The sequence below is a fragment of the Ostrea edulis genome, chromosome 10, assembly GCF_947568905.1.
Source record: "Ostrea edulis chromosome 10, xbOstEdul1.1, whole genome shotgun sequence".
In the NCBI taxonomy this organism is placed as follows: domain Eukaryota; kingdom Metazoa; phylum Mollusca; class Bivalvia; order Ostreida; family Ostreidae; genus Ostrea; species Ostrea edulis.
In genome coordinates, this window is record NC_079173.1 from 28,315,165 (window position 1) to 28,329,759 (window position 14,595).

General features: G+C 32.5%; 1 protein-coding gene across 2 annotated transcripts in view; it reads left to right on the top strand.

Moving 5' to 3' along the window:
• The window catches only part of LOC125665693 (integrin alpha-6-like), a 47,148-nt gene extending 41,719 nt beyond the window's left edge, over positions 1-5,429 (top strand). For both annotated transcript variants that reach the window (XM_048898459.2, XM_048898460.2), the window contains one exon: positions 293-5,429. In XM_048898459.2, the coding sequence (XP_048754416.2) occupies positions 293-391 (99 nt within the window). In that variant the 3' untranslated portion in view covers positions 392-5,429. The remainder of the gene's footprint in view (positions 1-292) is intronic.
• Positions 5,430-14,595: the final 9,166 nt, after the last annotated feature.

Consider the following 14,595-nt stretch of genomic DNA (forward strand, 5'->3'; position numbering starts at 1 on the left):
TGAATTTTCTTATTGAGAATTTTACTTCAGATAAGTTTTATGACTGACAACAAATGATTAAATTTGGGGAGTAATCTAGCTAGAAATAGGATTAAGAGATGGACCTTTGGTTTTGAGGTTGAGAAAAATTTATATACTCATGGATAGAAATCATTCCTTAAATGCTCTACATCAAGGCCAAAAATTTTTTTGGGACTTTTTCAGACCTAAAATTTTACCATTTAATGAGGGTGGCAGATGTTTTCCTTTCTTTTCTTTTTTTTTTTTACATGTACATGTCATATATTTTCAGTGTGGATTCTTCAAGCGAGTGAAACCAAAAGACTACGAACCAACATTTCAAGGAGAGATTAAGAAATCTAAAGACTATGACAACGTAGATTACACGTAGGATACGACCCCATAGCTAGGAATAAATTATAGAATAGCTTCCTTGACAGCCAAATCTCCCACAGACCAGAGAGAAGGAAGGTAGATGAACTCGGCCAGTCCGTCCTGGAGTCAGCCTGTCTATAAATATGGACTCCTGTCCAGACTGTATGCAATATGTTGTAAAATGGCTTCCACAGGCTTTGATTTGCCTCCAAAATGAAATTAGTTTGGCCTGTTCTGATGATACTTTGTGGCTATATTTTTTTTATATAAGTAAAGTGGCGTAATTTTACGTTCGTCAAGTTTCCAATGAAAAGATATTTTTTCTGATTTTTTTTGGAATGGTTTTCATTTGAATTGTTGAAAAGAGTTGGGTGGGTTTGGGTTTTGCTATTATACTTGGATTAATATATACTGTGTTTAAGTAGCCTGTGTAATTGGAGTTCATATGTTGTAATGCATTACTAGGCTACTGCTGTTTAGCTCTGCACAATATACGGTGAACGACAAACAGTATGCAACCAGATCACTTTAGTTTCTGTATGAAATAGTTCTTTTATTTTACCTTGGTTGTGATTTTTTTCATTTGCTTTTAATATTTTATCACTACTCCAATTGATCAAGCTGTTAATTGCATACATAATTCGTTTTCACACATATAACAGCTACACCAATACACTCGACTATGCAGTAACAAGGCGTAGACTATATTTATAGATATATGTAGAATTATACAACATATTTTTGAGTGTGTAGTAGATTTCACATTTGTAACCAAATATCTCATATTCATGATATATGTTTGACGTGTTTTAAGAATTTCATCCAATTGTTAAAATTATTTTAATGCATTCCATTACCATATAATCAAAGTAAAGAAAGTATCGTACTGTGATTAAATGTTTTTGATAAGAACACTTGTTAAGCATGTTACAAAATATCATTTTTATGATATTTTTTTTCATACAACATTTACTGTTAAATTTCTTGCATTAGTATGTTCTGATAGACAGAGAATAGTTTACTACCATTACAGGATTCATATATAATATGTACAATGTATGCCAGACATTGTTATCTGTTGGTCATTTAACATTTTTAGAATGTCAAGTAGCAAATGGTTTACTGAAAGTTTAGATTCAAGTCACTTTTATTGAAAATATTGTGTTCATATTGATATTATATATATATATACGTGTACTTACAAATGTAGAACTATGTCTTCACTATGATCTTCAAAATGTCGTAGGTTATAGGACTGTCCCGATAACAAGTCGCACAGTTTTGTATACTTATAAATCACTCTGTTTCATCTTGCTGTTTATTGTCCGAGAAGTGTGGCTAGAAAGGGTCGCAAGTCCACACATAGACTGAAAGGGAAACATTCGTTCACATTGGTTTAAATGTAAATTTATTTTAATGGTAAATTGAAATTAAAAGGAAAATTTTGTTACTGTGAAAGTTGGTTTCTTAGATCGGACTGAAAAGGAAAGCTTCAGTCAGTGTTTAAGCATTTTGGACCATTTTTTAAAGTTAAACTTCACCTATAAATTTTTATGTTCAATTGATGTAAACAGTCATCTAAAAATAATTATTTTGAACAAGGATTTCTACTTTCACTTTAAAAAAAAAAAGTGATTTCTTTAATTGGATGTGTAATTTTGGTTGTTCTATTTACAATATAAATATTCTTGTGAGTGGTACATTGGATATTTCAATTGAAATGAAACATTTTGCTGGGTATTGGATGCAACTCAAAACCTTGTTCTGTATAATTAACAACTTTTTGTCTATTTCATCCTCCACTAGATTTAATTATTAACCTATCAATTAAATGATATGCAGATCTGATCTTTTATACTAGTGACATCAGGAAACAAATATAAATTCTCTTATGGAAAAAATGATAATTCCCAAGTAAAATTGTCCTCAGGGTTCTGCGAAGTTTATAAGTTTTGAATAAATGTTTAGTTGTGTGACGTTTTTGGTGCCTGTGATATAAAAGCCCAGTCTGTAGGCTGATTTAGTGTCTTACGAGACCCAGATAGGGGTGCACTAGTGTCTTATTAGCACAAAGAACTACAGCATTACAGATGTCCGATACACCGTCAGTTGTTTATCAGTTGTCAATAGTTCTCTCTGTTTAACAGAGTCTTGGCAGTTTTAAGGAGCCTTTGAGCTAGCTCAAATTTTGTTTGGTTACTCATCAAAACTGCCAATGTGTTGCTAGTAACAATAGAAAATGTTATGTGTTTTTAAAATGAATTTTTCTTAGGCTTGCTTTACAAACTGGACATGAATTTATTTTGTGAGGTCTCGCTTCAATGAATTACATTTCTGATGGTGTATTTATTTGAAATTATTGTAACATGTGCAAGATCTTTTTGTATGGATTGCATTTATGATTGGCTACCAAGAAGTATTTACTGTTTTTGCTTAGTATTTTTCAACTGTTCATACCTAAAATAAGTTCAATCCGATTAACCTTATCTGCAATGCCATGTATTTACATATAGATTATTAATAGAAAAAAGAACATACCTGGAACTGACATGAAAATGAGAAAATGCGCATGTATTTGTAACAAGGAAATTGTGAACTTAGAATACATTGTATCAATGATTGTAATTAATTGATTAATTGAGATGGATTGCTGAGTCTTGATTGATATATAATGATGTGATAATCATGATGTAACGTTCTTTGTACTTTTATGCACGAATCATGTTTGTATAATTGTACATCTTGTATTATAGATATATAATGCTTTTGTATGCTTCTCATGAAATGGTGCTGAGTTTGTTTATAGTGCAGACAATCATAATGCTTAAATAATGACGAATATTTCAGAAATTATTTTGTTTACATTTACAAAATAATGAAATCAGGTCATCTGATTAAGTATGAACAAATTCATGGCCCATTACATGATTGCTGCTTTTGAGATAGAATTCTCCACATAGCATTAGAAAATGTGTCGGTTCACGCCCCCTCCCTTTGTACCCTGCTCAATCACACACAAAAAAATTTCCGAAATTATTTGTATATACATTTGTTTAATTTACCCATTTATTACTTCTTTCTTCTGTACTATTTAAAATTCATCTCTCTTGCTCAAGCACATTTTATTTGTCAAGTGTTCTTCCATGTAGGTGTACATCTGTAGCTTTTTGTACTACAGTATACAGTAAATTTACCTGAATGTGAAAATACAGTCAAACCTCATTATCCCGAACCCAATGATGCCGAGAAAAAAATCAAGATATCTGATAGTTTTGAGATATTGTGGGTCAAATACGTGAAGAAAACGCAGTTAGGACTTCCGAATCACTTCAACATATTCATGGTATTCGAGATGTCGATGTTCGAGATACTGAAGTTTAACTGTACTCATTGTATAATGATATTTTACTTACTCATCTTAAGTTCTCTCTTGTTTACTGTGTGAAATTGATCTCTCATGCTCAAAAAATTATTTGTGATCTTGTGTTTGTGATCCGTGTAGTTGTGTGCTACCAGTAAATTTTCTAAATACTACCCTGCTTCCTACTGCGCCATTCCTTGTGACCGACCACATTAAATAGCTTTAACGGTGTGCCTGTTGGTTGTGTGGTGAGAGAGTTTGGTTGTTGATATGGAATGATTTACTCTTGATTAAATTACTACAAATTGATTATAATTTACATGATGTATGTCTTGTACGGGAGGGAATTATTAGATTGAGAGAGGTGTGCTTTGTTTAGATGTGGGTGTGACTGGTTGCTTAATGCGGCTCTGTTTTATTTATAGCTTTGCTTTGTTTGCTTTTTAATATCTACATTTACATACTGTATTCACATGGGTCTCCTTAACTCTTAAGGAGGTTGTGCACTTGTGTTGTATACTACTTAAGGAGGAATAATCACACCAGAGAAATTTGATATGGATAAAAAGTGGAGGATATGTTCAATGACATTTTGAAATTGGAAACTTTTAGTGCAAAAAATAAATGAAATTTTAGTAGAGAGTAATATGGAAAAAAAATTAAAAACCCCAGCTGGACTCGAACCAGTGATTTACAGATCAGCACTTGACACCCTAACTGAGATAACTACCTAGCTAGGCAATTAAATTTAAAAGGAATATACAAATATGGCTGATATTTATATTTTTGTTTATGGTTTAAAAGGAATTCAGCCATTATTACGATGTAGTATACCTCCTTAATCTTAAGTACAAATTTTCAGATAAAGTCAACGATTTGTTGCAAACACAACCATAAACTAGTGGTTTTGGTTAGTGGTGGGGGGGGGGGAATGAATATATTTGCCACTAATTTGATTTCACTAAACCATTTAGTTGTTCGTACCACTTGATCTCAATTAAAACTTAGTCTATTAACCTTACACAGCAGTGACTAACACAGATAAGACACAGATAATAATTATATTATAATGCTTCTTGCTTAATAGTCCTATCAAAAATAGATTCCAACCCTGAATACAACCAATCACGTGATGTACAACAAGTAGTACACTGTAGTGCTGAAAGTAAGCCAGATATGATATTAATCATTAAGTTACAAACCATATTGTTTCTTATTATTATTTCACTATTATATTTGTTTCATTTTTAGATATACCATCATAGTATATAAAAGCACATTTGATCGTGACATCATTTCAGGAAAAAAATATTGCTCTAAAATAGTAACATAAATTTAGAATATTTATGAAAAGTGCAGATGAAATTAATCGGAGTCTATTAAAAATTGATCAATTTAAGAAAGAAACAAATCGTGTAATACTCCAAACAGCTGATACTGTACTTTTACTGATCCTGTCTATTGGTCACATCATGGTGTGTTGGGGGTTGTTGAATACAGTTCTCGGAATCAGCAGGTTGTATATTCTGTGTTAAGCAGTGTTATCTTGTTTTGAACAGATGTACAGAGTGAAGGTTTATATTATATGGAGTCAACAAAGAAATGATGTGTATGTTAAGGTTCCAGAAGTGACCATTCCTGTATAAACAATGAAAGGTTGTATTGTCTTAATAAATTATGCATTTTACATCAAGTGTTTGTGTGTGTTCTCTCTCTAAACAAAAACTGAAGGTCGAGATGAGTCAAAATGTTAAGGCGACCAATCCGTGTTCCACGAGGACACTTAAAGGGCGGGGTTTTCAACCGGTCAGTTTTCCTCGGGTAAATGACGTATTATAATAAATCTGAGATAATAATTTTCAAACTCATTAACCTTTATCTGGTAGCTGGCTATCAGTAATTATAACTTTTATATTTTGTAGTTGCTGGTTACGATTAGCTTACTTTTAGTAGCTGGCTACTAGTAGCTAACTTTTCCTGGTTCAAGTAGCTGGCTACTAGTAGCCAACTTTACCGATCTAATATCGTCGGATGGGTATCCGACGAACGAAGGCAGTCAAATCGATACAAAAACACTTTGAATAAAGAATATTTTGCCTAAGTTTTCAATGACTTGTGTTCTCATTTATGTAAAATAAATTTATCGAGCTTTAAATTTTACGTTTGGTTCATTAGATTTAATTATTAACGTTTCGATTAATCTGCACATGTCAAGAAAAATCACTACCAAGAATTTTTCAATCGTACAAAAATGTACAACACAGATAATACCCCGTGTATTTGGGACGGTATATACCAGCTAGCAGGGTTCCCTCGAGCTTGGGGCTTCACACCTGCCTTAAATTAGCTCCGCCCCTCCAGAGTTCCTCAAGATAATTACGGAAAACTTGAAATTTTAGGTTACCTAGAATCAAAAGATATAAGTAGCTGTTTTCCTTAAGGGTAATATCTGAAAATAAATTGTATATCAAGATACCTAATATATAAACAATCTCCTTGGTGCCACAAGCCAATATACATGTGTGTATGTATATATATATATATATATATATATATATATATATATACATGTATATATATAATATATATATATGTATACACACACAAAGGAAATGAAGAAAAATTTAATATATATATATATATATATACAAAGGAAATGAAGAAAAATTTAAGAAAACGCGGTTATTTAGATAATGATGTCGAAAAAGAAATTAAGAAAGTAGATAAACTCGACCGATTAAATCACCTAAACTACAGGGAAAAAAGAGGAAGCAGGATAACCGTGTTCCCTTTGTGGTGGACTATTCCAAAAGGCTTCCCAATATTCATAAGATTTTGAAAAACCGTCAGAAAATTCTGACCACCTCAGAAACGTCTTTAGATATATGCCCAGAGTGGCTTTTAAAAGAGACAACAATTTAAAAGACATTCTGGTACATAAGAAACACAATAATCTATTTTTTAGAAAAGGAAATGTATGCAAGCCGTGTGGTGCTAAAAAGTGTACTTTATGTCAATATGTCATTAAAACCAATCAATTTGAGGACTGCAACGGTAACAAATATATCAAAAATTATATCAATTGTAAATCTAGCAATGTAGTTTATGGAGTGTTTTACAAAAAATGCAACAAAATTGTATATGTGGGAGAAACTGGGGTCGCTTTATACCAAAGGCATGATTTAAATTTGTCATTTATTAGACGAGAAACTGATGACCCTGTTGCTATTCATTTCTATACAAATTCTCATAATATTGACGATTATTCTATAAACAAAAGAGAACATTTTTGTCTTTAATAATTAATGTCTTACAAGCAAAGAACGCGTGTTATATTAACTGATTTTAACAATATAGATGTATTTACGATTAACTACTTAGGGTAATATTTCTTGTTTGTATTCACTTAGGACAGAAGTTAACTGCTTTGTAAACAAACGTTTCTAAAAGTTTGCTACATATTTACCAAATATTTAATTGTACGCATAGTCTTATTTTAGGATGTGTCCACGAGGTCGGGTGAGTATTGTTCATATTTCTATTAGACTCTTATCTTTTTCACATGCTTTTCGCGCAACATCAACTTTGACGTTACTTTTCAATTGTATAATACTTACTGTGACGTCATTGTACTTTTGTGTAGGTGGTAGTCTTCCGTTATGTTGCTACCTGTATTACAGATAAACACGATTGAAGAAGACCGGTATCACGGTTGAGATATTTCTGGAAAGTGTTTAGAGGTTGTTATATATATAACTCTAAACACTGTAGAAATATTTCGACCGTGTTACCGGTCTTCTGCAATTTTTTCTATATTTTACTTCCAAAAAAGAGACTGGGAAAAAATATATATATATATATATATATATATATATATATATATATGCATGTTGTTTTAAAACAAACTTTAAAAATATCTTTAAGTGAAACATTATTTACTCCATATACAATTAATTCTTGCTTCCATTTGTTTATAGAAGCTGGATTAACATCTTTCACATTCAAAAAGATGTAAATGGTCTTGGAACATTTTTCTACCATTAAAATAGGTTCAAAATATATAGGCAAACATGGACTAAGAAATCTTCTGATGGAAGTTTTGTCGATGGACAATAGTTGAACAAATACTTTGAAATTGCTGATTAAACGTACGCTATTATATTTCATGATGCAGAAATCAAGATTATGTAAACGTTGAAATGCATCACAGGATAAAACATGCCATCTTCATCTAAAAAGAATCTTGTACAACCTTAATTCCTTTATCATACCAAGATTTCAAAAATACATATTTATTTGCAATTTTAAGTTGCACAATACAGGGATATTGTGGAAATTGTTTTAAAAATTTAATTGTTTATCCAATACCTTCATAAACATGACCATGGATCTAGAACATCCTTCCAAAAGCATTATTTCCGTTGCACAAATATTGCAGCACAAATGTATCTCCAAAATCATAATTTAAAGTTTTACAAGGATGTCCTTCCCATTAACAGCAAAAACAAAATCCATCCGTGGTTTATTTAAATTACATGTACCTTTGGTTAGCCTCTTGATCCAAGAGCATTTAAGTGATGTAATGAAACAAAAGATCACTTTCAAACCTCCAGAAAGATAGCCTTGTGTTATGACATTCCTCTGTACTTTGTCTACCTTGGATTTCCATAAGAACTCAAAGATTGCTTTACATGATAATGATAAAGTTTCCTTTTTGGAGTAGGAATTGAAATAAACAGATGATTAAGTTTTGGGATAAGTAATGTTTTGATAACAGTTACTCTTCAGATAACTTGGTTGGGTCAGGAATTTGATGGAAAAAAAAACATTTTTTCACATCTCCCCTTCCATTATTGCAATTAACAACTTGATAGGAAGACATCAACCTATTCATTCGTAAAATCTACCACATGCACATCTTTGATGATCAAAATCGGAACAGACGGTGTGACGTCAAAATTATTGATTTTTGTGATCTTGAATACAAAAGAGTTCCACATCATGGCAGCCTCTATAGATGGTGGGAATTTCAATTTTTAACGTTTTCAAGTTAGTACTGAGCTTATCTTGGCCGTATATGAACGAAGTAGTTTGACAAATTTTTATCACAATCATATCATTTATCATGTAAAATATTTTGGGTTACCTTCCCCTTTAAAGTAGAAAAGATAACCATGGTTTAAATTTTCAATAATGCTGCATTTGACATAAAAATTCGCGGATGACGTAGAGTGGCATAGCTTCCCATGAAGCACGGAAGCATGTGCTTCCACATTGTTGCGGTAAAAAATTAAATAATTTAAAGTCAAAATTAAAATGAATATTAGATTTTAGATAATATCAAAACATGGATAATCGGTTGTTGTTTTTTTTAATTGAAGGAAGTTACGATGTCTTTATCCCATGTGCCTGTGTTTAGAATTAAAGAAAATGTATATTGGAGACTTTGAAAATACCGTTCTTAATTGTCTAAAATGCATCAGCTTCCGGGGGCTTCGGCCCACCAACCCCCTGCCCTTTCTGCTTCCATATTTATCTTCCCCAAACTACGGCGCTGACGTATATCGCCATTTTTCTTGCATACAGAATCATTGTGTACAGACAAACGTAAGACATCTATCTATTTGTACACCAAAAAGTTCGGCTTTTTAACAGTATCTAAAACACTATCTCCCACTTTGATACACATTTTTCTACACTTTGATTTTGTGTAGTACCAATCAACATACATGTACACTGCATTATATTTAGGTTCATTATAAGTTAACTGCTTCTCATCCATTTCATAGAGTTTTAAAGATCACCGTGCACCCTTTAATGTTCGATGATATCAATATATTTATGTGAAACACCATGTGATGTATCATCTGCATATATAGAAACATCTGAGTGCTTTAGACGTTTAGGATAATCACAAACAAATATCATTAAAACAATGGACTCATTATAGACCCCTGACGCACTCCTATTGTAACATCTTTTCATCATACAAAACACCTCCTCGTCTAACACATTACGATCTTCCACTAAGATAAGCCTAAAACCATTAAAAAGAATTTTGACAATATGTGGTGATTTACAGTGTCAAAGGCTTTACAAATGTAATAAATAACAATACATACAGCGTTTTCTGTACATCAAAGACTGTAAATATAACTTGAATGTGTGGCGGTTTGTTTTGGGAAATTCGTTAATAGAAAAACAATGCAATATTTTGGCACTGATAATTTGGAGTTACAAAAAATACTAGTAAAAATTCTGTTTTGTGATTCTTTTATGCATAGCAATGTAGTAAAAAGTGACCCCCATCTTCTACAAAATCTATAGACCCTAGATTACTTAATATTCTATATTTAATGTTTCTCCCTTGCATTGCTCCGTTTCTATTCTAATTCAAAGTATATCATATCTTGATTGTGCAAGTAGCGATATGTTAATATTTCGAATAATAAATTCATTACCAGTCTGAAAATAAAGAATTTAATGAAGAATAAATTCTATTTAAAGAAAAGTTTCAGAGAAAAGGCGTTTTAAATTGTCGGCCCCCAGCGCTGGCATAATCTTCCATGTTGAATTGAAAATCCATGAATGTGATCTGCTATATTTGGATTTGTGTTCAGATGAGAATAACGACATCCACTCACTATTAAATATAATTATAACCCCAACCCCCTCTTGTTAATGGTGAAATGATAAATAATTTGAATGGCCATGACCCCGGGAGTTCTTCCCCACCCTCTGAAACGGGAAATGATCAAATGTTTTGAAAACAATTTAAAACCCTACCCCTAATCCAAGTAACATGCTCTTCTTCCAATATTTACATTTCCAATTTTTTTTTTTCAATTTTTACGTTTGACATCTTTATAGGTTGTAACAATAGCCATTTCATTATGCGCGTGTGGATCTTGAGAAATATACAATGCACTTGTAGTATGTCTGCTTCAACCTCTGGAAATTCCGATAGAAATGAAAGTGGAATGTAAATATGAAAAATGAATTTCATTTTTGAAAATACACGAGAGTATGAATTGTCAGGCTTCACATTGGCGTATTTCATTTTTAAAGCGCGTTAACTAGTGCTTAATGGAAAGTATGCCGGTATGAAGCGTCGCAATGCATACCATTATGTATTTTAAATGGGGTATAGATCATGAACCCTGGAGTCATTCCCATCCCTCTAGAACCCTATATGATCACACATCTTGAATTCATTTGAAATTAACCCCGTGCAGTAATGAAAAACTATGTTTTTTTTTTTTTTTTTTTTTTTTTTTTTTATACTTTTAGAAATTTTAAGTTTATGGAACTCCTTTTCAAAACAAGGTATACTGTTGTTGATAGTACTATTTGCCCTGGGTTGACCTAGAGAGTTTCAGAGTCTCATATTTATTTTCTTTGCATAAAAATGGACACCTGTGACTTAGACTGTCTAGAACCTCATGTTAGTTTTAGTAGAAAGATTACGTTATGGTTGCATCATTGTCTTTCAAGATTGTACTAGAAAATTCATTCCTATCATAAATACATTGAAATTTTTATGAGAAAAAACTCTTGTGAAACACTTTGGAATCATTTGGATTTTATTATACTGGAAACTACGGCTTTTGGAATTATTTGTTTTGTATATAGTGCCGACTTTAAATAAAATTTACTTTACTTTACTTTTACACGTGTGGATTCTGTTTGGATCTATTGTTCAACTACCGTAAGTTAATATTTACTTTTACACGTGTGGATTCTGTTTGGATCTATTGTTCAACTACCGTAAGTTAATATTTTGCTAATGTTGTCAATTATTAATTGTAAATAAATATTATTAATTGTCTTCTGTTAGTAAATTCTGCTGCGCTATATTAAGGGTTTGTTCTGACCCATAACAATACCTGTAATAATATTCAAAGAAATCAGTTTTACTTAATGAAATGGAGAAAATTAATGCAATTTCAAAATTGTTAGATTACATTATCTATCATGCTTAGAATATAGCTTAATTATTACAAATACGTCTTACAATGTAGATTGCATCGTCGCAAACCACGGCGTTGGGTCCACACACCCTCCCTCAATGATGATGAAGAGGAATTAAGATAGTCAATTAGGCCCTATGTTGAAAAATCAATATAGAGCACCACCCTAACCTTTGTGTTCCTTGTGCGTTTGGAATGAAGTAGACCTTTCGCTATTTTTCCTGTGTGTGTGGTTTTTTTGTTTTTTGTTTTTTTTTGTTTGTTTTTTTTTTGCTTCTTGTTTGTTTTTTAAGAAGGTTGCTTTTTTAACTTTCCAAAAGTTCGACATCCCCCAACCTACCCCTTAGAAAACATCCTAATTCCGCGCATGAATCATATTAAATGTACGACATACATGTATATGTTGAAAGTGCTAGATATGATTATAATCTGAAGAAGTGGTACATATACTTTCCATGCACATGTATTATATACCGCGGTTTAGATGTGTAAAAATAGCACATTGCATCGTAAAAGGTATATTGTCCAAAAACGTGGCCCCTCCCCCTCCCCTCCCCCTTTCATACGTGTCTGATTTTTCAAGAGGTACTTATTCGAAATAATCAAATAATCTCTAATTTCTCTTCCTCATAATGTACAATTTCTTCTCGGTCAATATTGAATATAGAATGATATCGATTATGAACGAAGAAGCGGTAGTTTTTAAAGTATACATGAAACAAAGACAAGGATTTAAGACAGCGCAGTGATATGAAATACTGTGCTGTAAATGTCTGCATTGTCCAGAGGTTTGTCGATGGAAAATGTCGAAATGTGTAAAGATCAATAGATCAAATTCTGGCGTATGGTTAATCACTGAGTATGAATAAAATTGATACATTAGTCATCGGTCATTATGTCAATTGTAAGTTATAGGAGGGTTTCCAATAAATCGTTCCAGACTGCATGCCTTTGAGAACACTTTGCACATAATTGTAGAAAGCCAAAGAGGTCAAAAAGTTAAATGTGTATTTGTAACCACGCAATGCACCATTCGCTCAATGTAAATGTTAAAAATAAATGTAGAAATGGTATTGTAATAGGGACTGCAAGTCTTGTTTCTTGTCACTTCCGGTGATGCGTTTCCGGTGACAAACAAATTCAATACAGTATTATGAGTGTAGAATTGGGCCAATCACACGTTCGAAGAAACAAAGCGTATGTCTAAATCAGCGAACACTGTGTAATGCAACCAGTTTTTATGTCCCTGTTTAACAAGTACACGTACATTGTCAATGCAGTTGTTAAAGTGTCAAGTCGTATAAAGTAGCCAGGTAACTGCAAGCATACAACATGTACATGTACGTTCATCTTCAACTTCATGAATGACTGTTCGATAATTACGCAATTCATTTATACTCTTTTAAAATATCTTTCAATTCAAACAACTAGGCTTGTCATTGTTAATAATTAGACATACAAATGTACAATATACCTCAAGTAGGCCTAGATAATTTTGCGATGTGGCTAAAGGGGCTGGGGTGGGGTGGGGTGGGGTGGGGTGTTATGGTTATTTTATATTATGGCCTATTACACCATGTTTTTCTATCTAAATAATTTGGAACAATGGGTATTGTTAAGATTACTTAGTTATCTGTGGCTTGATGAAGTTAAACTTTGTACACAGGCAAATGTGCCTCTTTTACAAGTGAATTTCACGTGAAAATTTTTATGTGAAATTCACGTGAACAGAGCATCAAATGTGAATTCACACGAAAAAAAATTCACGTGAAACTCACGTAAAATTCACGTGAATTTCACATGAAATCTTTAACATGAATTTCACATAAAATTCACGTGAATTTCACATAACGTTAAATCATACATAAAATAATTTCTGAGCTCACCAATATTTCCTTCGTAATAGTATTCATCTCATGTGCGTTTGATATACAATACTAGTACTAGTGGTTAAAGTACATTGTAATAGAAAAATGTTACTAACAGTTATCATGGATGAAGCATAGTGAGTGATCTATGATTTTGGTAGAAAACAGAATTTTCGGTTTACAATTGTCCTCCTGGATGAGAAGGACAATTCCGAAACCTTTCTGAACATCTACAGGGAACCGTCAGTCACATACAAAAGACACAAATACTACTGGTTTATACAGGAGTTTTTGGAAACATGGTTTTTATAGAAAATATTGTGGTTTTTTTTAAAACCTTAATTAGTCTCCTAGATGAAAATAAAAAAAAAATCCGAATTCATGTGCACATCTATCGGCTATCACCAATCATCAAATTCCAAAAGATGCATTGGCTCCTGGAAGAAATGCGAGAGGAGTTCCAGTAACCGGGATTTCAAGATATGCACAAGGTTTCTTTAGAATGTACACAAACTTCGTGTAGTTTGAAATCATTCTTTTGCATTCTCAACAATTTATCTGAGAAACAATTCTCATATACGAATTATGGATACCTTATAATGACAAGTGACAAGTTAGGTAATGGAGATGGGAATCGTGGGTTAGATAAAACATCACTGCAATAAACGACTTAACAATAATTTTACGGTAATTTCAACTTCATTTTTCTACTAGCGGATTTATAAAATGAATTGATGCATCGTAAATATGGAAAAACTGCGGTTTCAAGAGATCTGACTATGAATTAATTTGTGCAAAGAATTTAGTCATCGTTTGTTTACATAAAATACTAGAATTTTCTTGCTGCTAAAACGCAGGAACATTTTCTTCTAATCTATCACCATTCCATGGTTATTAAACCGCCGCGGTGGTCTAGAGGTAGTGTTCGCCCCGTATGGGGAATTCCGGGGTTCGAATCCTGGCCGCGACAGACCTAAGTCGTTAAAAGAGGCAGTGACAGTTCAAACGCTCGGCATCAGGT